The 22,242-nt window shown below is 50.7% G+C and overlaps 1 protein-coding gene across 4 annotated transcripts in view; it reads right to left on the bottom strand.

Moving 5' to 3' along the window:
* PITPNC1 (phosphatidylinositol transfer protein cytoplasmic 1) overlaps nucleotides 1–11,030 on the bottom strand; it is a 312,787-nt gene extending 301,757 nt beyond the window's left edge. For 2 of the 4 annotated variants that reach the window (XM_063799224.1, XM_001164285.8), the window contains exon 1: nucleotides 10,051–11,019. In XM_063799224.1, coding sequence (XP_063655294.1) covers nucleotides 10,051–10,098 — 48 coding nt within the window. In that variant the 5' untranslated portion in view covers nucleotides 10,099–11,019. Of the gene's footprint in view, nucleotides 1–10,050 lie in introns of all 4 variants that reach the window. The other 2 variants (XM_063799225.1, XM_001164326.8) reach the window with 2 other exon arrangements.
* Between the last annotated feature and the right edge of the window lie 11,212 nt (nucleotides 11,031–22,242).

Genomic DNA, 22,242 nt, shown 5'->3' with positions numbered 1-22,242 from the left:
TGAAAGGTTTGCACAAATCTATTTACCCGCCCTCCTTTCCCTGTGCCCGTTATGACAAAAAAAAAACCGGAGCTTTGCCAGACAGCTAGGCAAACCTCCACTGTCCCCTGGCTGTGGAACTGTGTCCAGAGATGGTTCCTTCCGGTGGATTTTTGGTCTCGCTCACTTCAAGAATGAAGCCGCGGACCTTCACGGTGAGTGTTACAGCTCTTAAAGGTGGTGCGGACCAAAGAGCGGACAGCAGGAAGATTTAGTGTGAACAGCAAAAGAGCAAAGCTTCCACAGCCTGGAAGGTGCCTGGGGGTAGGAGAGGGGGGCGGGGTAGGGGGGTTGGGGAGGGGGGCGGAGTAGGGGGGTAGGGGGAGGGGTGGTCAGCCATTATTCCCTTATTTGTCCTCGCCCATGTCCTGCTGATTGGTCCACTTTAGAGTGCTGATTGCTCCATTTTACAGAGCACTGATTGGTGCATTTTACTGAGCACTCATTGGTCCATTTTACAAACCTCTAGCTAGCCAGAGTGCTGATTAGCGCATTTTAGAAACCGCTAGCTAGCCACAGAGAGCTGATTGGTGCGTTCTTGCAGAGTGCTGATTAGCATATTTTAGAAACCTCTAGCTAGCTACAGAGCGCTGATTGGTGCATTTTACAACCCTCTCGTAAGACAGAAAAGTTCTCCAAGTCCCCACCGGACCAAGAAGTCCAACTGGCTTCCCCTCCCAGAACAAGCCACCAAGGAAACCACCTGGATCACACAGAAATCACACGCATGGCCCTGACCTTGGTCCCTTCTCAACAGAAAATTTAAAATAAAATAAAACAACCTCTCAAAATCGTGCTCGTTCTTGAGAAAACTTTTTATAGAATTATCTTATTCAGAATAAAATTTTTATACCAGACAAGGAAAACATTTTCCAAATTACATTTACAAGAAACCTTGGGGAAAGTCTGTGAGATTAATCCAAGGAGTCTTTATCCTTTATATTCAGAGGTATTGACGCCAGCAGCAAACTTAAAATCTCTTCCTTTCAATAATTTCTGCCTTGATATGTTTGCAGATGCATTTCAGGAAAATGGTTTAAAACTGAGAACAAGGCCCAGCGCAGTGGCTCATGCCTGTAATCCCAGCACTTTGGGAGGCCGAAGCGGGCAGATCACGAGGTCAGGAGATCGAGACCATCCTGGTTAACAGGGTGAAACCCCGTCTCTACTAAAAATACAAAAAATTAGCTGGGCGCAGTGGCGGGCGCCTGTAATCCCAGATACTCGGGAAGCTGAGGCAGGAGAATGGCGTGAACCCGGGAGGCGGAGCTTGCAGTGAGCCGAGATCGCGCCACTGCACTCTGGCCTGGGCGAAAGAGCGAGACTCCGTCTCAAAAAAAAAAAAAAAAAAAGAGAACAAGGAACACTGTTGGGCATTTTGGCATTTCCATTCATGTCATTCCAGAGGCAGCACCCACCCTGATCCCAAATCCGTTCTCAGAAATGTGCGCAAGAAAACTCTCTGGGGACCCTGGGGGTGCCTGGATGAAGTGCACTGGCTCCCTGCCAGGGCAAAGAAGAAAATAATATTCTGTATGAAAAAGTTGTTTTTCTTTCCTTTCTTTCTCTTTTCTCGGAGGGGAGGGGAGTGTTTCTATTTTTCTGCATTGTGCACCATATCCCTAGAGACCACAAATCAATCCCAAAAAGTATATTCACATTTATGTGAATGCAGTCAGAACAGGAACTGTAAAACAAGAACTGGTTTTTGGTTTGTTTGTTCGTTTGTTTTTGTTTTTTTGAGACAGAGTTTTGCTCTTGTTGCCCAGGCTGGAGTGTGATGGTGCGATCTCAGCTCACCACAACTTCCACCTCCCTCGTTCAAGTAATTCTCCTGCCTCACCCTCCCAAGTACCTGGGATTACAGGCATGCGCCACCACGCCTGGCTAATTTTGTATTTTCAGTAAAGACGGGGTTTCTCATGTTAGTCAGGCTGGTCTCAACCTCCCGACCTCAGGTGATCCACCCGCCTCAGCCTCCCAAAGTGCTGGGATTACAGGCATGAGCCACTGCGCCTGGCCAGAACGGTTAAACAGTAAAGAAAGCAATGAAAACAAAAGGATTCCTGCCTTAGATAATATTAGGATGTGTTTAGCGTCTCTTGAGAGACGCTCATTTTACTAACAAGTACCTCTGTGGCAAGGGTGGCAGGTGCAGGGTGATCTTCAGACTGTGCTCCAAGGAGCCTCCTTGGTTAGCAGGTCGCTCACTGGGACCAACGAGTGGCTGCAGGAGGAGGTGGGCCACCCTTCCAATAGGTTCCAATGGGGCTACCCTATGTGTCCCGCTAAGCAGACACAAGGTTGGAGTCCCCAGCCACCTTCAACTAGAGAGTAGAGCCAGTGTACCTGCTTTACACATGGGTCCTCAGGAGAATATTTTCTTCCAGCAAGGAATCTCAGAGGAGGGAGAATTCCATATAGTAGAACAGCCTTGAGCCTTAAATCAGACCTGGTTCTAGCCTAGAGTTTGTCAATGAGGTAGACAACTTAACTGCACCTACTACAGGTCTAGACTTCATTATAAAATGAAATGGCTCACCGGGCATGAACTCTCAGGAGTTCGAGACCAGCCTGACCAACATGGTGAAACCCCATCTCTACTAAAAACACAAAAATTAGCTGGCCGGGGTGGTACAAGCCTGTAAATCCCAGCTATTCTGGAGGCTGAGGCAGGAGAATCTCTTGAACTCGGGAGGCAGAGGTTTCAGTGAGCCGAGATTGCCCCACTGCACTCCAGCCTGGGTGACAGAGCAAGACTCCATCTCAAAAATAAACAAACAAATAAATAAATAAATGGCTCAATTATAAATCATCTCCAATACGCCTTCTAAGTCTAAAACTCTAGAATCATCCGGGGGCAGTGGCTCATGCCTGTAATCCCAGCACTTTGGGAGCCCAAAGTGGGCGGATCGCCTGAGGTCAGGAGTTCGAGACAAGCCTGACCAACATGGTGAAACCCCTTCTCTACTAAAAATACAAAAAATTAGCCAGGCGTGATGGTGGGCGCCTGTAATCCCAGCTACTCGGGAGGCTGAGGCAGGAGACTTGCTTGAAACCGGGCGGTGGAGGTTGCAGTGAGCCGAAATCATCCCACTGCACTCCAGCCTGGGCGACAGAGCGAGAGAGTGTGGCTCAGAAAAAGAAACAAACAAACAAAAACTCTAGAATCTACATCTACGTCTACCACATGTTTCAAATGAAGATAATGACAACTTTCTCTCTATAGCAACCCTCAGCTCTCAGGAACTTTTCCTGTTCATACCTTTCCAACAGGCTTATATTGAGTTCAGAGACCACCATATTTAACACAAACGAGGGACTATTCCAATGAAATGTTTTAATTAAAATTAATCTATGGAATGTTACTTTTATTAATTCTTTACTCTGAAATTAATGTCTAAAACACACACACACACACACACCAAAAAACCCCACCAACACTCTAATCTAGACAGTAGTTCAGCTTTATTTTCTTGATCTCCCAGAGCTGTTCTTTTTTCCTGGAACTAGAGAACATTTTATGTGTTCAAATAAAGCTAGAGAAATAGTAGAGGCCAGTACCATCTATAGCAAGTCAAAAGGCCTCTGATTTTTCATTTACTTGATAGTGCTGACTTTATCTGTTTTCAAGAAATGTTTTTCCTTTTGCTGGATTAAACACTAGTGACAGGCAAAAAGCAGAGTAAGGAAAAACAAATAATGGGTTTCACCATGCTCTCCTTCTGGCTTGGCTATTAACTAGTTGTGTGGCCTGGAGCACATTACCTAACCCTTCTGAATCTCAATGTATTCATCTGCAAAATATAGATAATAACACACCAGTGCCACTAATGCTCCACCGCCCGCCACCACCAGAGTGTTAAATGAGGGAGAAGGGATAAGGCCAGGCACAAGAAGCAGGCAAAGTGTGGGTTCTCTCACTGATTCTTCAAAGCATGAGTACTTGCTTCATTTTCAAAAGTATGGACACTGCTACCAATGAACTCTGGTGGTTAAAGAGAAACAAGTAGGCCGGGCACGGTGGCTCACACCTTTGGGAGGCCAAGGCGGGCGGATCACGAGGTCAGGAGATCGAGACCATCCTGGCTAACACGGTGAAACCCCGTCTCTACTAAAAATACAAAAAATTAGCCGGGTGCGGTGGCTGGCGCCCGTAGTCCCAGCTACTCGGGAGGCTGAGACAGGAGACTCGCGTGAATCCGGGAGGCGGACCTTGCAGTGAGCTGAGATCGCACCACTGCGCTCCAGCCTGGGAGACAGAGGGAGATTCCATCTCAAAAAAAAAAAAAAAGAGAGAAACAAGTTCCAGAAGTTCCATGTAGGTTGAATCAGGCCCAGAGCCAACCAAGAGTGGAAGCAAAAGTTAGGCTCCCAGGCCGGGCGCAGTGGCTCATGCCTTTAATCCCAGCCCTTTTTTTTTTTTTTTTTTTTTTTTTGAGTGGAGTCTTGCTCTGTCGCCCAGGCTGGAGTGCAGTGGTGTGATCTCAGCTCACTGCAAGCTCCGCCTCCCAGGTTCACGCCATTCTCCTGCCTCAGCCTCCCAAATAGCTAGGACTACAGGCGCCTGCCACCAGGCCTGCTTAATTTTTTTGTATTTTTAGTAGAGACGGGGTTTCACTGTGTTAGCTGGGATGGTCTCGATCTCCTGACCTCGTGATCTGCCCACCTCAGCCTCCCCAAGTGCTGGGATTACAGGCGTGAGCCACCGCACCCAGCAATCCCAGCAGTTTAAAAGGCTGAGGCAGGAGGATCACTCAAGCTCAGGAGTTCAAGACCAGCCTGGGCAACACAGCGAGTCCCTGTCTCTACAAAAAGTAAAAAAATTAGCCAGGTTGGCAGCACACACCTATTGTCCCAGCTACTCAGGAGGCTGAGATGGGACGATCACTTGAGCCCAGGAGATGGAGGCTGCAGTGAACCAGGATCACACCACTGCACTCCAGCCTGGATGACAGAGCGAGACCCTGTCTCAAAAAGAAAAAAAAAAAGTTAGGCTTCCAAAGTTTACCTAAACATCTTATTTAAAGAAACTCAAGTTGCTTCCTCGTTTTCAATGTGGAAAAAGGGTCAGTGGAAAAGAGGATGGTGGAGACTGTGGAATTTACTATCGGTTCTGACTCTAGGGGTTTAACATCTGGCAAACTAGGCCTCATGTCTTCATCCATCATCAGATTTAGCTAATCTGAATCCTTCTAATTGGAAACATCTATTAATCTAAATTGCCCTCCTGCTTCTCTGACAAAGCCGAAAATGACTTCAGAATATGAACCTTACAGAAACTGAATCATACTTTGGCCAAAATGAATTATACATTAAAGAATTTATAATTATATTACAGGTGGAGTCTGATGAGTCTGATTTTGTTGGCCAATTAAGAAAGGAAGGGCTGGCCGGGCGCAGTGGCTCATGCCTGTAATCCCAGCACTTTGGGAGGCTGAGGCAGGCGGATTGCCTGAGGTCAGGCATTCAAGACCAGCCTGGCCAACATGGTGAAACCCTGTCTCTACTAAAAATACAAAAATTAGCCAGGCGTGGTGGCAGGCACCTGTAATCTCAGCTACTCAGGAGGCTGAGGCAGGAGAATTGCTTGAATTCGGGTGGTGGAGGTTGCAGTGAGCCGAGATCTCGCCATTGCGCCCCACACTGGGCAACATAGCAAGGCTCCATCTCAAAAAAAAAAAAGGAAAAGAAAAGACAAAAAAAAGGAAGGAAGGAAGGAAGGGCCTCCACCTATATCATTCAAATGTAATTACCCCGGATCCGCCAGCCTCGGCCTCCCGAGGTGCCGGGATTGCAGACGGAGTCTCGTTAACTCAGTGCTCAATGGCGCCCAGGCTGGAGTGCAGTGGCGTGATCTCGGCTCGCTACAACCACCTCCCAGCCGCCTGCCTTGGCCTCCCTAAGTGCCGAGATTGCAGCCTCTGCCTGGCAGCCACCCCGTCTGGGAAGTGAGGAGCGTCTCCGCCTGACCGCCCATCGTCTGGGATGTGAGGAGCCCCTCTGCCTGGCTGCCCAGTCTGGAAAGTGAGGAGCGTCTCTGCCCGGCCGCCATCCCATCTAGGAAGTGAGGAGCGCCTCTTCCCGGCCGCCATCACATCTGGGAAGTGAGGAGCGTCTCTGCCCGGCCGCCCATCGTCTGAGATGTGGGGAGCACCTCTGCCCTGCCGCCCCGTCCGGGATGTGAGAAGTGTCTCTGCCCGGCCGCCCTGTCTGAGAAGTGAGGAGACCCTCTGCCTGGCAACCGCCCCGTCTGAGAAGTGAGGAGCCCCTCCGCCCGGCAGCCACCCCGTCTGAGAAGTGAGGAGCGTCCTCCCTCCTCGTCTGGGAGGGAGGTGCGGGGGTCAGCCCCCCGCCCGGCCAGCCGCCCCGTCCGGGAGGTGAGGGGCACCTCTGCCCGGCCGCCCCTACCGGGAAGTGAGGAGCCCCTCTGCCCGGCCAGCCGCCCCGTCCGGGAGGGAGGTGGGGGGATCAGCCCCCCGCCTGGCCAGCCGCCCCGTCTGGGAGGGAGGTGGGGGGATCAGCCCCCTGCCCGGCCAGCCGCCCTGTCCAGGAGGTGGGGGGGGGGCGCCTCTGCCCGGCCGCCCCTACTGGGAAGTGAGGAGCCCCTCTGCCCGGCCAGCCGCTCTGTCCGGGAGGGAGGTGGGGGTTAGCCCCCCGCCTGGCCAGCCGCCCCATCCGGGAGGTGAGGGGCGCCTCTGCCCGGCCGCCCCTTCTGGGAAGTGAGGAGCCCCTCTGCCTGGCCAGCCACCCCGTCCGGGAGGGAGGTGGGGGGGTCAGCCCCCCGCCCGGCCAGCCGCCCCGTCCGGGAGGGAGGTGGGGGGTCAGCCCCCCGCCCGGCCAGCCGCCCCGTCCGGGAGGGAGGTGGGGGGGGTCAGCCCCCCACCCGGCCAGCCGCCCCGTCCAGGAGGGAGGTGGGGGGATCAGCCCCCCGCCCGGCCAGCCGCCCTGTCCGGGAGGTGAGGGGCGCCTCTGCCCGGCCGCCCCTACTGGGAAGTGAGGAGCCCCTCTGCCCGGCCAGCCGCTCTGTCCGGGAGGGAGGTGGGGGGGTCAGCCCCCCGCCCGGCCAGCCGCCCCGTCCGGGAGGGAGGTGGGGGGTCAGCCCCCCGCCCGGCCAGCCGCCCCGTCCGGGAGGGAGGTGGGGGGGGTCAGCCCCCCACCCGGCCAGCCGCCCCGTCCAGGAGGGAGGTGGGGGGATCAGCCCCCCGCCCGGCCAGCCGCCCTGTCCGGGAGGTGAGGGGCGCCTCTGCCCGGCCGCCCCTACTGGGAAGTGAGGAGCCCCTCTGCCCGGCCAGCCGCTCTGTCCGGGAGGGAGGTGGGGGCGTCAGCCCCCCGCCTGGCCAGCCGCCCCATCCAGGAGGTGAGGGGCGCCTCTGCCCGGCCGCCCCTTCTGGGAAGTGAGGAGCCCCTCTGCCTGGCCAGCCACCCCGTCCGGGAGGGAGGTGGGGGGGTCAGCCCCCCACCCGGCCAGCCGCCCCGTCCGGGAGGGAGGTGGGGGGTCAGCCCCCCGCCCGGCCAGCCGCCCCGTCCGGGAGGGAGGTGGGGGGATCAGCCCCCCGCCCGGCCAGCCGCCCTGTCCGGGAGGTGAGGGGCGCTTCTGCCCGGCCGCCCCTACTGGGAAGTGAGGAGCTCCTCTGCCCGGCCACCACCCCATCTGGGAGGTGTACTCAACAGCTCATTGAGAACGGGCCATGAAGACAATGGCGGTTTTGTGGAATAGAAAGGGGGGAAAGGTGGGGAAAAGATTGAGAAATCGGATGGTTGCTGTGTCTGTGTAGAAAGAGGTAGACATGGGAGACTTTTCATTTTGTTCTGTACTAAGAAAAATTCTTCTGCCTTGGGATCCTGTTGATCTGTGACCTTACCCCCAACCCTGTGCTCTCTGAAACATGTGCTGTATCCACTCAGGGTTGAATGGATTAAGGGCGGTGCAAGATGGGCTTTGTTAAACAGATGCTTGAAGGCAGCATGTTCGTTAAGAGTCATCACCACTCCTTAATCTCAAGTACCCAGGGACACAAACACTGCGGAAGGCCGCAGGGTCCTCTGCCTAGGAAAACCAGAGAACTTTGTTCACTTGTTTATCTGCTGACCTTCCCTCCACTATTGTCCTGTGACCCTGCCAAATCCCCCTCTGCGAGAAACACCCAAGAATGATCAATAAAAAAGAAAAAGAAAAAAAAAAAAAAAAACAAATGTAATTACCCCACGGTATACCTGTGGGTATTTTGGTACAAAAACAAAAGTGGGAAAAGCATCTGCCTGAGTGTTTCAGAAAGCCTGAAGAGGGAACCAACTAGGATAAAGAGATTTTGTAGTTAGTAGAGAAGATTCTAGAACTGGTTCTTTTCTTGATTATCACCTGCACTTTTCTGTGTATTTCATGCAGTCCCAACATTGCTCCTAGAATCCAAACTCATATCAAAAAACAAGGTCATTAGGATATGGAGTAGAGGGATCCATGCCTCCCAGCTGAATTACTCTAGCTCAACTGCCCACAAGGTGGGACAATCTCCACCTTTTCTGGAAAGACTCCTATTAACCAGTCCCATTCATTTGCCTTTCTCTTTCTCCACAAAGCTATGTCCTGCTTCTCCACTTACAAGGTCATATGCAACTCGAATCTCTGTCTACCCACCTGGCATCCATCCTTCCAGACCCTGCTTAAATGCTACCTCCTCAAATGCCAACGAACTCCAAAACTCGGTTGTTCATTCTGGTGGAAGCTGATCTCTCCCTCCTTGGCAGCCTGTGTCCCCGTGATGCGTTTTGTAAACTTGCAGCTACTTTGATCTTGTCTTGGATTGTACTTGGGTCTTACCTTAACCCTTGGTCAAGATGGCAAATACGGACAGCCCCTGTGAGCACAGCCACGTTCTCAGTTATGCATCTTTTTCTCTCCCAAAGCACATCGCCCCTCTCACCAAGTAGTGGCTCAATAACATATCTGATAGTTTCGAGGCACCAGATTTAAATATAAAGACGGTCTGGGTGGCCGATTTCATGTGTGTTGCCACACCAAACCACACTAGTGAGTTTCACGTTGCCTTGCTTGGCTTTGGGCTCCCTCGCTGTCCCTGGACAGAGACGCTCAGCAGTCGTGGAATCACCACAAAGGCGGGGAGGAAGAAGGGGAAGAAAGGGAAGCCGGGGCCGGAATAATTCTATCTGAGTCACCACTTCCTGAATACTGGAGCTCGCGGCTTCGCAGGATCGGGAGAAGGGCAGCAGAGCCGCGCTTGGAGGACGAGCCCCCGCCCCGCGCCCGGCGCCCCCAGCCGGCAGCCGCGGCCCCGGCACCACGTGCTGGAGCGCCCTCCTGTGGCCGCGTCGCAGCCCCCGCCGCTCCCGGCTCGCGCGCCGCTCCCCGCGGCGGAAGAAATAAGAGACGCAGAAAGTTTCCGAGCCAGGCGGTTTGCGAAAGGACACAGCCGGGTCCCGAGCCTCGAAGGGCGGACGTGCCGGGAGCTGCGCCCAAGCCCGCGGCGACGGCGAGAAGTCGGGCCCCGCAGGGACCTCCCCCAAGGGCTCAGAGGTTCCTCCCGCGGGGCTCGGGGCGTGCAGATCCCGAGGGCGCAGGGTTCTTCCTCGCACCCCTACCTGACCGCAGAGGGCGGGGAGGGGAGGCTGGGCCCACGGCCAGGTCGGGATGCCCCCCAAACCCCAGCTACAGCGCGCGCCGGGGGCTCTTGGGTTTGCTTTATTCATTTTCTTATTTGGAGGGAGGGGGCGCACCCACTCCCTTTGGCTCACTGTGATCCCCAACAGTCTGGATTCTGGGCGCCCCCGAAGAGCCCACCCGGAGTCCGCCGCCCCACCCAGCGCCGCCCTCCCCCGCTGGGGTGACAAGTGGAAGCCGCAAATCCCCTCCCTCCTCTCCTCCAGCCTTCGGGTTTGAGGGGTAACGTCCACCTGGGTTTCCTGCCGCTCGCCCGGGGCTCGCCGGCCAGGAGGCGGCGGTAGCGGCGGGGGTCCCGGAGCGGGCGAGGCCGGGCCGGGCGCGGCGCTTACCTCGTCTACGGTGAGCGGCATGCAGATCCGGTACTCTTTCAGCAGCATGGTCCTGCCGGCCGCGGACCCCCGGGGCGGGAAGCGGGGGGCGCCCCCCAGACCAGCAAGGCTGCCGCCCAGGCGCAGGGCAGGGCGCCCGGAGCCCGACGCTCGGAGCCGGAGGGCGAAGCAGCCCCCGCGGCGCGCTCAGCTCCTGGCTTCCTCCTCTCCGCCCCAGAGCATGTCAGGGTTTGGGTCCGGGTGTTCGCAGCTCCTCCACCTCCTCCCTCGCCGAGGCCGGTCCTCCCGGAACGCGGTGTTGCAAAGTCAGGGAGGCAGGGAGGGAGACCCGCTGGGGACGACTCTGCTCGGCTGCCCAGGGTGGTAGGAGCGGCCGCCAGATCAGGACATGCCCGGCAGCGAGCGAGGGAGGAAAAAAGAGAGATTTCCAAAAATTAAAACGAATGCACAGAAGTCACCCGCTCGATCCGCCTCCGAAAGCAGACGGGAACCTGGCGACCCCCCTCCTCCAGCGGGTCTGCCCGATGCTAATGTCACCAGGAACACATTGCAGCCGGAGCCGGAGATGCTGACTTTCTAGACAAAGGCTCGATCGGCTCCTCTCCGCGGGCGGTAAACAAGATTTCCTGCTCTTTTTAGGGCCGGTCCCCGCGCCGCTCCGGGGCTCGGCTCGGGGAGAAAAGGGAAGCCGCCGCCGCCGCTCGGCTCTGCCCGGCTGGGGCCCCGGGCGCCTCCAACCTCGGCTCGCGGCTGCCAGGGGCGGGCGGGAGGAAGCTGGCGCCTTCCGCGCGCGTCCCCTCCCCCGAGTCCCTCGGCTCCCCGGGTGCCGTGCGTGCCCGCGAGTTTGCAGCCACCTCGCCGGGGCCGGAGCGTCCGCGCCGATGCAGTGTGCCTGGGGCCGGGAGGTGGGTGCGGGAGGAGCGAGCGCGAGCGAGGCTGACATCAGCAGCGGCCGCGGCGGGGAGGGTAGCCCCATCCGGCCAATGGGGAAATGGCAAAGAATGTGGAGGATTTAAACAAAACAGCATGTCTCTGCCAGACGGCGGGGCTGCTCCGGAGCGGAGCCCGGCCGGCGCTGGGGAGGCTCGGGCAGAGGGGCTTCCCTCGGCTCCTTTGCCCTTTGAATCCACTCTCCATTGTGCCCTGAGTGCTGCCGTGCTCCATCCAGCCCCTCTGGGAAGTTTCTGGTCCCCTGACCCTAGGGACAACTCACCAATGCCCACCACCTATGTGTGATCCAGTAAGCAAGTCCGGGGCTGGAGAGGCAATGGGTGGGATTTGGGAACAAACCCTTGCCTGGTTTCAGAGGAGAGATCCTGGAAAACTGGGAAGTGCTGCCGTGTGAATGGAAATGAAGTACAAACAGGGGGAGGGAACAACCAGAGAGAACAAGAACCCCACGTAGCCTGTTACCTCGCCTGGCCCGGCTCTGCAATCTTTCTGCAGATTGTGCAGGCTCCGCGCAGCAGAAAGAAAGAGTAGGTTTTCGTATCCGCACTCCTAAGTTCAAAAAGTCACAGTGAAATGTCAATGAAAATGCCTGGAGTGTTGCTATTTGATCCATATTAAACAGATCTCTCATTTTAACCACAAGAAGCACATTCTTCAGTTACTCAGGAAGCAGCATGGAACTGCTGAAGTCTGTTTTTCATTTGTCTGGTATTTTTCAGTGTTTTTATGAAAAGTTGCCGGATGAAAAATGCATCAGTTGCCTGTATGAGAATAACCTGTAAGCGTTATCTTTTCTCCGAAAAATCTTCACGCTCTGAAGTCCTGAAGCTAGAGCTTAGATGGCGATGCAGATGCCTCAATACAGTATTTTGAATTGTGATTAATTAATAAGTAATTAACCAATATGACGATGATGGGCTTGTGGCAAAAGTCATCCAGAGGGCTGGAGAGAATTTATAACTGTTAACTGATACAAACCCTCCTAGGAAAATGATACCCTATATCCAGCTTATATTTTAGTGGAAACTATTTTCCAGATAAATGCTTTCCAGAGTTGGCTCAGAAATATTCACAGCAACTAATTAAAGCTAAACCAAATTCCTCGAGGTGGAAAATCTAAATCTGACACTGCAGTGTTGAATAATAACACATTGGAAGGCTGTGATATGGAAAGAAACTCAAGCTGTTTTTCCTCTTTTTTTTTTTTTTTTTGCCTCTTACTTGAAAACAAATGGAAGACCTAATAATCTTCCCAGAGGCAGGAAGGCAAGGGATTGGCTAGCCACACATGCGCATGCACATGGGACATCGGGATGTGTAGGCTTGGTTCCTGGCTTCCTGGACATTTCCTGACACTGATTCTGGAAGGAAGTATTCTACTGACGGGTGACACTGTTGAGGAGCTACTTCTCTGAATTTCCCGAACTGTAAATTGTCACATATATGCTTCCTCCATCACCCGTCTTGTTGCTGTTGTTGGTCTGTGATGGAGTTTTGCTCTTGTTGCCCAGGCTGGAGTGCAATGGCATGATCTCGGCTCACTGCATCCTCCACCTCCCGGGTTCAAGCAAGTCTTCTGCCTCAGCCTCCGAAGTAGCTGGGATTACAGGCACCTGCCACCACGCCTGGCTAATTTTGTATTTTTAGTAGAGATGGAGTTTCACCATGTTGGTCAGGCTGGTCTCAAACTCCTGAGCTCAGGTGATGGCCTCGGCCTCCCAAAGTGCTGGGATTACAGGGGTGAGCCACCGCGCCCAGCCCACCCCTCCTGTTGTAAGGTGACGTCTTCATTGGATTCTCATTTTCTTTTCATTCATTGCATCTGCAAACCTGGTCATATTAATCTTGTGCAAGTACAGCTCTCATCCTGCCACCTTCAAACCTTTTAGTGATTCCTGGCTGGGCTCGGTGGCTCACCCCTGTAATCCCAGCACTTTGGGAGGCGGAGGTGGGCCGATCGCATGAGCCCAGGAGTTCAAGACCAGCCTGGGAAATGTAGGGGTGGGTTGCCCCTCCACACCTGTGGGTGTTTCTCGTAAGGTGGAACGAGAGACTTAGGAAAAAAAAAGACACAGAGACAAAGTATAGAGAAAGAAATAAGGGGACCCGGGGAACCAGCGTTCAGCATATGGAGGATCCCGCCAGCCTCTGAGTTCCCTTAGTATTTATTGATCATTCGTGGGTGTTTCTCGAAGAAGGGGATGTGTCAGGGTCACAAGACAATTGTGGGGAGAGGGTCAGCAGACAAACACGTGAACAAAGGTCTTTGCATCATAGACAATGTAAAGGATTAAGTGCTGTGCTTTTAGATATGCATACACATAAACATCTCAATGCTTTACAAAGCAGTATTGCTGCCCGCAGGTCCCTCCTCCAGCCCTAAGGCAGTTTTTCCCTAGCTCAGTAGATGGAGCATACAATCGGGTTTTATACCGAGACATTCCATTGCCCAGGGACAGGCAGGAGACAGATGCCTTCCTCTTGTCTCAACTGCAAGAGGCATGCCTTCCTCTTATGCTAATCCTCCTCAGCACAGACCCTTTACGGGTGTCGGGCTGGGGGACAGTCAGGTCTTTCCCTTCCCAGGAGGCCATATTTCAGACTATCACATGGGGAGAAACCTTGGACAATACCTGGCTTTCCTAGGCAGAGGTCCCTGCGGCCTTCCGCAGTTTTTGTGTCCCTGGGTACTTGAGATTAGGGAGTGGTGATGACTCTTAAGGAGCGTGCTGCCTTCAAGCATCTGTTTAACAAAGCACATCTTGCACCGCCCTTAATCCATTCAACTCTGAGTTGACACAGCACATGTTTCAGAGAGCACGGGGTTGGGGGTAAGGTCACAGAATCTCAAGGCAGAATTTTTCTTAGTACATAACAAAATGGAGTCTCCTATGTCTACTTCTTTCTACACAGACACAGTAACAATCTGATCTCTCTTGCTTTTCCCCACAGGAAACATGCTGAAACCCTGTCTCTAAAATTTAAAAATATATAAAAACCTTTTAGGGCTTCTCTATGGCCTACTGAGCAAGTCAAAATGCTTTGGTAGGAGGTTCAAGGCTCTGGATCTACCTTTCCCACATTAGTCCATTACCCTTCCCAGCCCAACTCCAGCCAAATGAGATGAGTCAGTTGGCTGCAAAAGCCCCTCCTCCCTGGCCACCTTTCTAGCTCAACCCTTCTGCTGTTCAACCCATTGCCTTCACAGAGAATCCCTCTCCCCAACTCAATCCCCATGACACCATTTTAAAGCCAGGCCTTGGCAATCTGCGCTTCAGACAGTGGTTCTGATAGCAGTGAGCTGGAGAGGCTAGCAGAGGCGGGAGGGGCTGGTGCAGGGCATAGGGAGTGCATATTCATTCATAAGTCATGCACACTGAGGGCGGGGCGCGCCATCTACTGGCCAAGCGCTGTGGTTTTAAGTCCTGTCCTCAGCAAGTGTCTGGCAAGAATTGTATCTTTGTTTCTTCTCAACCAATGAAGTCACAATATCTACTTACGAAGAGCCGTGAAGCTGTTGCTATCATCATTACGGACAGTCATGATGTTCCATTAACAATGTACAATCTGCCGTGGCTGATCATCACATTTTTTTAAATGGGGGTGGGGCACAAAAGGCAAAAAGAGGAACAAAACAGTAAAGTTACCAGAGAGGAATGATAAGACAAAGAGGAAAAGAATATGAGGCTGTGCATGTCTGTGACAGCATCTGTTCTCAGATAAGTGACAGTCTCTGAAAGCAGGGGTTCTCAAAACGCAGGAGGGGGTATGGCACACCAAGATAATCTAAGAAGACTGTCAACCTATTCTCTTCGAGGCATTCTGATGATCTCTTTAATCCTCCATGTCTGTGTGAAAAAACGAATAAGGTCTTGACCCACCTCTGTAAACAGCCTCTGAAAGAAAAGTGTACTAACAGGAATTTCTGACGATTAAAAAATGAAGGCCGGGCATGGTGGCTCATGCCTGTAATCCCAACACTTTGGGAGGCCGAAGTGGGCGAATCACTTGAGATCAGAAGTTCGAGACCACCCTCGCCAATATGGTGAAACCCCGTCTCTACTAAAAATACAAAAAGTAGCTAGGTGTGGTGGCTCGCGCCTGTAGTCCCAGCTACTTGGGAGGCTGAGGCAGGAGAATTGCTTGAATCTGGGAGGCGGAGGTTGCAGTGAGCCGAAATCATGCCACTGCACTCCAGCCTGGGTGACAGAACAAGACTCCATCTCAAAAAAAAAAAAAAAGATTTGTCCCTTCTCTATATATATTTATTCAAATATATATATATATATATATCTGTGTGGATTTGTGCTTATTTATTCTATACTTCAAGTTATAATCAACATTATGTTATTTATTTTGCTGCTCAGACAGTTCCAGCATTGGCTGTTGGGAGCTCTTTCTGGTTGGCTCCTATGTGCTTTTGACATGGCCTCTTTTTGTTTTTTGGTTTTTGGTTTTTTTTTTTTTGAGCCGGAGTCTTGCTCTGTCACCCAGGCTAGAGTGCAATGGCTTGATCTCAGCTCACTGCAACCTACGCCTCCCAGGTTTATGCGATTCTCCTGCCTCAGCCTCCCAAGTAGCTGGGATTACAGGCATCCGCCACCACGCCCGGCTAATTATTCGTATTTTTAGTAGAGACGGGGTTTCACCGTGTTGGCCAGGCTGGTCACGAACTCCTGACCTCAGGTGATCCACCCGCCTTGGCCTCCCAGAGTGCTGGGATTACAGGCGTGACCCACGGTGCCTGGCCAACATGGCCTCTTTTTTATAACATTTTAAAAATCAAATGTTATTCTTGCATTTTTTTTCTTTTTTTTTTTTTGAGACAGGGTCTCACTCTGTCACCCAGGCTTCCGTGGAGCAGCACGATATCAGCTCACTGCAACCTCCACCTCCCAGGTTCAAGTGATCTTCTGGCCTCAGCCTCCCAAGTAGCTGGGACTACAGGCACATGCCACCATGCCAGGCAATTTTTGTATTTCTTTTGTAGAGATGGCATTCTGCCATGTTATCCAGGCTGGTCTGAAACTTTTGAGCTCAAGCGATCCAACCACCTTGGCCTCCCAAAGTGCTGGGTTTATAGGTGTGAACCACTGTGCCCAGCCTACAATTAATTTTTGTTTTATTAAATATTACTTGCTTAATTCCAACAAAGGCTAAGTGTTTGTATGTGTGTTTGTGTTTAAATACCTGTATATTTGATCTTGTTTGGTTACTAAGCTAATGTTAAATTCTTTCTTAATGACACAGAGGAAGTCCCAAGGCAATTCTTATGTATAGACCCACCCATCTATCAGGCCTCTGTTAAATATAGACAATGTCTTTGATGTGGAATTGCTTGTATTTTTGCAGTAAATGCCCATAAAATAAAAGTGAATTGACAATGATGTGTTACAAATTGCTTCACATAGAAAAAAAACTGGAGGTTCTGTGGCCAAAGGTATAGTTTCTTTTTTAAATAAGTAAGATAGCAATAAATTGGCTGGTGCGGTGGCTCACACCTGTAATCCCAGCACTTTGGGAGGCAAAGGCAGGCAGATCACTTGAGGTCAGGAGTTCGAGACCAGCCTGGTCAACATGGTGAAACACCGTCTCTACAAAAAAAAATACAAAAATTAGCCACACGGGACAGTGGCATGATCATAGCTCACTGCAGCCTCAAACTCCTGGGCTCAAAGGATCCTCCCACCTCAGCCTCCTGAGTAGCTAGGATAACAGACATACCACACCCAGCTAATTTTTAACATATTTTGTAGAAACAGGGTCTTGACATGTTGTCCAGGCTGGTCTTGAACTCCCGGCCTCAAGAGATCCTCCTGCCTTAGCTGGGATTACAGGCGTGAACCACTGCACCTCACCCAAATTCAAATCTTAGGCCCAAATGACACCTCTTAACTTGAAACTTGAACACCAACTTGCCTTCTTGTCACTTGGATATCTGACAGTCACCTCAAATTTATCCAAAACTGAGCTCCTTCTCTCTCTCTCTTTTTTTTAAATTAATTAATGTATTTATTTATTTATTTATTTTTGAGACGGAGTCTTGCTCTGTTGCCCAGGATGGAGTGCAGTAGTGCAATCTCGGCTCACTGCAACCTCTGCCTCTCAGGTTCAAGCGATTCTCCTGCCTCAGCCTCCTGAGTAGCTGGGACTACAGGCACGCGCCACTGCGCCTGGCTAATTTTTGTATTTTTAATAGAGATGTGGTTTCGCCATGTTTGCCAGGCTGGTCTCGAACTCCTGGCCTCAGGTGATCCACCTGCCTTAGCCTCCTAAAGTTCTGAGATTACAGGCATGAGCCACCATGCCCAGCTTACCACCTTGATCTTAGTTCAAATCACCATCATTTTCCTTCTGGATTATTGCAAAAACCTCTCAACTGTCTCCTAACTTCTGCCCAATCTAGTCACTACACAGCAGCAAGAATGATTCTTTTAATATGTAAGTCAGCTCATGCCACTTCCTTGCCCAAAACCCCCAATAGCTTCTCATCTCACTAGGATTAAAAGCCAAGTCCTGGCCAGTTGAGGTGGCTTATGCTTGTAATCCCAACACTTTGGGAGGCTTAGGTGGGAGGATCACTTGAGTCCAGAAGTTCAAGACCAGCCTGGGCAACACAGCGAGACCCTGTCTCTACAAAAAACAAAAAAATTAGCCAGGTGTCGTGGATGCGCCTATAGTCCCAGCTACTCTGGAGGCTGAGGTGGGAGGATCACTTGAGCCTGGGAGGTCGAGGCTGCAATGAGCTGTGATTATGCCACTGCACTCCAGCCTATGTGACAGAGCGAGACCCCATCTCAAAACAAAAACAAAAAAACAAAAACCCAAGTCCTATAGCTCATGCCTGTAATCTGAGCTACTTAAGAGGCCAGCTACTTGGGAGATGAAGGCAGAAGGATCGCCTGAGCCCAGGAGTTCAACACCAGCCTGGGCAACATAGCGAGGCCTCCTTCTCTAAAAAAGTAGAAACCGAAAACACCAACCCCTATAATGGCCAAGTTTCCCTAAACCTCATCTCCTAGGACGTTTGCCCTCACTCGTTCTGCTCTTGTCACTCTGACCTCCTTGTTCTTCAAACAGGCCAGACGTGATCTGATTGCTCTCATCTCAGGGTTCTCTCACCCGTGGTAGCCTCTGCCTGAATCTTCATCCCCCAGATACCTGCAAGCCTGACTCCCTTACTTCTGTTCTTGGCTCACTAGTGATTCCTTCCCTGACTACTTCCCAAATGCTTATCACACCTCCTGCCCCACCCACATGCATATTTACATATTTATTTTCTGTCTTCTCCCCATTATAGAACATTGACTTTCCATAGCTGGGCGTGGTGGCACAGGCCTGTAATCCCAGCACTTTGGGAGGCCGAGGTGGGCAGATCACCTAAGGTCAAGAGTTTGAGACCAGCCTGGCCAATATGGCGAAACCCATCTCTACTGAAAAAATACAAAAATTAGGCAGCATGGTGGTACACACCTATAGTCCCAGCTACTTGGGAGGGAGGCTGGAGAATCACTTGAACCCAGGAGGTGGTGGCTACAGTGAGCCGAGGTCATGCCACTGCACTCCAGTCTGGGCGACAGAGCAAGACTCTTTCAAAAAAGAAAAAGAATGTTCACTTCCCAAAGGCAGGATCTTTGGGACAATTATGTGCACAACTAATAAGATGGATGTACCAGGAATGCCAGCTATAAAAAAAATACCAGGCAGGGCGCGGTGGCTCACGCCTGTAATCCCAGCACTTTGGGAGGCTGAGGCAGGCGGATCATGAGGTCAGGAGATCGAGACCATCCTGGCTAACACGGTGAAACCCCGTCTTTACTAAAAATACAAAAAAAAATTAGCCGGGCCTGGTAGGGGACACCTGTAGTCCGAGCTACTGGGGAGGCTGAGGCAGGAGAATGGTGTGAACCCGGGAGGCGGAGCTTGCAGTGAGCCGAGTAAGCCACTGCACTCCAGCATTAGCGAGAGAGCGAGACTCTGTCTCAAAAAAAAAAAAGTACCCAACATAGTAATTAATATAGGGGCACATTATTTCTAATAATGAGTATCATAATATTACTGTTCTTTCTGAATAAACTCCTCTTCGCAATCAGCATTTCTCCCTTGCCTTTTAGATATTCCTACACTGCCAATTTTTCTCTTCTGAAATCAACTTCTTTCTTGCAAAGCCACAGATTTAATCTCAGACTCACCCAATAAAGAATTCATATAAAGTATCTGTCTGTAATACAGTACTCTCACCTATTTTTTTCTGACTATTGCTCAGACTTCTGAGTTCCTCTTTATTTATTTAACTTTAATCTCTTGTTTTCTTAGGATCTCAACTTGCTTTCATTTTCTTTTACCTCTAAGCTCAGCAAGGAAGGGCTTCAGTTTGGTTTGGGAGTCAACTACTTTTCTCCCCCTCCTATTTGCCCCTTCTTAGACCCTTTCCTTTATTTTTGAGTTCAGGAAATCATAAATCTGTCTACTCCATCACACCTTTGTTACTTTTTGTCTTCTCAAACTCTTCACTCTAAATTTAGACCTTCAGCTGGGCGCTGTGGCTCATGCCTGTAATCCCAGCACTTTCGAAGAGGCAGGAGGCTCGCTTGAGGCCAGGAGTTCAAGACTCGCCTGGGCAACACAGTGAGACCTCCCCCATCTCTGCCAAAAATAAATAAATAAATAAATAAATAAATAATAAAACAATAGCTGAGGGCCGGGCACAGTGGCTCAGACCTGTAATCCCAGCACTTTGGAAGGCCAAGGCAGGCGGATCACTTGAGGTCAGGAGTTTGAGACCAGCCTGGCCAACATGGTGAAACCCAGTCTCTACTAAAAATACAAAAATTGATTAGGTGTGGTGGTACACGCCTGTAGTCCCAGCTACTTAGGAGGCTGAGGCAGGGGAATCACTTGAACCCAGGAGGCAAATGTTGCAGTGAGCCGAGATCACACCACTGTACTCCAGCCTGGGTGGCAGAGCGTGACTCCGTCTCAAAAAACAAACAAACAAACAAAAACCAATAGCTGAGTAGTCTCAGCTACTTGGGAGGCTGAGGCAGAAGAATCACCTGAGCTTAGGCCGTCAGGGCTGCAGTGAGCCCTCATCTTGCCACTGCACTCCAGCTTGGGCAACAGAACAAGACTATGTCTCCAAAAAGATTTTTTTTAACAAAAAATAAATTCACACTTCCAGATCCTGTTGTCTACTCTCATCAAACCAATGTCACACAGAATATGTAGTGAAAAGGCATCTTAGCCTAGTGTGTCTCAACAGTATCAGCCTCTAGAGTGTGTTTTAGAAGCCTGCAGGGGAATTTGGGTTGTGACAATCACGGAGGGAAGAGGGAGACACCAGCATGTAATTGCAATGCTAAACAGCCTGCCAGGCAACAAGCCCACACAATAAAATATTGTCCCACATTCCATCAGACTTTTGAATGTCCTGCCAGACACTTTCTTCTGTGTCTGAGGCCTAGACTCTAAGTCAATTTTACTTATGACAAGCTACTTTTCTTTCACTTTTAACATCAACTAAAATTTCTAAGAATTCTTCCATGAGAAAAACAATGGAAGATTATATGTTGATACAGTCAGAACTTTATTTCAGCGTGTCATGGATTATAAAGTTTGTTTGTTTATTTATTTATTTTGAGACAGGGTCTCGTCTGTCACCCAGGTTGGAGTGCAGTGGCGCAATCTTGGCTTACTGCAACCTCCACCTCCCGGGTTCAAGCAATTCTCCTGCCTCAACCTCCCGAGAAGCTGGGATTACAGGTGCGTGCCATGACGACTGCCTAATTTTTGCATTTTTAGTACAGACGGGGTTTTGCCATATTGGTCAGGCTGGTCTTGAACTACTGGCCTCAAGTGATCCACCCACCTCAGCATCCCGAAGTGCTGGGATTATAGGCATGAGCCATAAGACCCATCTGATGGACTATAAAATAAAAAAAAAAAAACAATAAGAGCTTTACCAAGAAGTGGCTTGTTGCTCACCATTTTGGAAAATGTCACCAACAATAGGCCCTTACCATGCTTCAGGAACCAAGAGAACACACCTGTTGCAGTTGCAGCTTTTACATTTATAGTTATTGTGTATGGGTGTAAATAACTACTTCCTTGTATTTTCCACTGTAGACATGTTTTAGCCCTTATCTCTTGAAATATATATTATTTTGCTATTTTAAAATTTGTTTCTTGGTTGGGCACAGTGGCTCACACCTGTAATCTCAGCACTTTAGGAGGCCAAGGTGAGAGGACTGCTTGAGGCCAGGTGTTTGAGACCAGCCTGGGCTACGTAGTATAGCTGCTATCTCTACAAAAATAAAAAAAGGTAAAATTTGTTTCTCCTCTACATTACAGATTATAGCTGAGATATTGTCTTATTTTGCTTGTAGATGGTTTATATTTTCCCTGATTTTCATTGCAGTTAAAACAAACAAAGAGATCTATTCAGCATCTATAAAGCGATGTCGGCACTAATTAAATTGAGAACCACTAACATAATAGATAAACCACTCCAAGATTTCCCGTTTTACTGTTTGCTTTCCAGGCTGCTGTTGACCATATGCCCACACCAAACACAACCTCATTCCCATTTTCTTTACTTTTCTTTTTTTTTTTTTTTTTTTTTTTTGAGACGGAGTCTTGCTCTGTCGCCCAGGCTGGAGTGCAGTGGTGCAATCTCGCCGGCTCACTGCAAGCTTCGCCTCCCGGGTTCACGCCATTCTCCTGCCTCAGCCTCCCGAGTAGCTGGGGACTACAGGCGCCCGCCACCACGCCCGGCTAATTTTTTGTATTTTTAGTAGAGACGGGGTTTCACCGTGTTAGCCACGATGGTCTCGATCTCCTGACCTCATGATCCGCCCGCCTCAGCCTCCCAAAGGGCTGGGGTTACAGGCGTGAGCCACCGCGCCTGGCCTCATTTCCATTTTCAAGGATCCTAAGCTTTTTTAAGATCTCAAGCTATTTTCTAGGGACCAGCATGGTATGAATGATAACACATAAAACCTGTAAGGCCCTTAAGAATTGAAATTGTCTCACATGTCATCTAGTTTGATGCTCACGAAAATCCTATAGGGATAACAAATATGTGTTTTTAACTTTTCTTTTTACCAACTTAGTGGATTACAGTGAAAATGAAAACAAAGAGAAAAACCACTTTGCTTATTAAATGACTGAGCTGCTGCCATATCTTCTCTTAGGAGCTTTCAGAGATCCCACAGAGTAAGCCACCAAGATTCTCAAGTAGAT

This window comes from Pan troglodytes, chromosome 19 (genome assembly GCF_028858775.2).
Source record: "Pan troglodytes isolate AG18354 chromosome 19, NHGRI_mPanTro3-v2.0_pri, whole genome shotgun sequence".
NCBI lineage: Eukaryota > Metazoa > Chordata > Mammalia > Primates > Hominidae > Pan > Pan troglodytes.
Note: the sequence above shows the minus strand (reverse complement) of the source record. Positions and strands in the feature narration are given on the sequence as shown.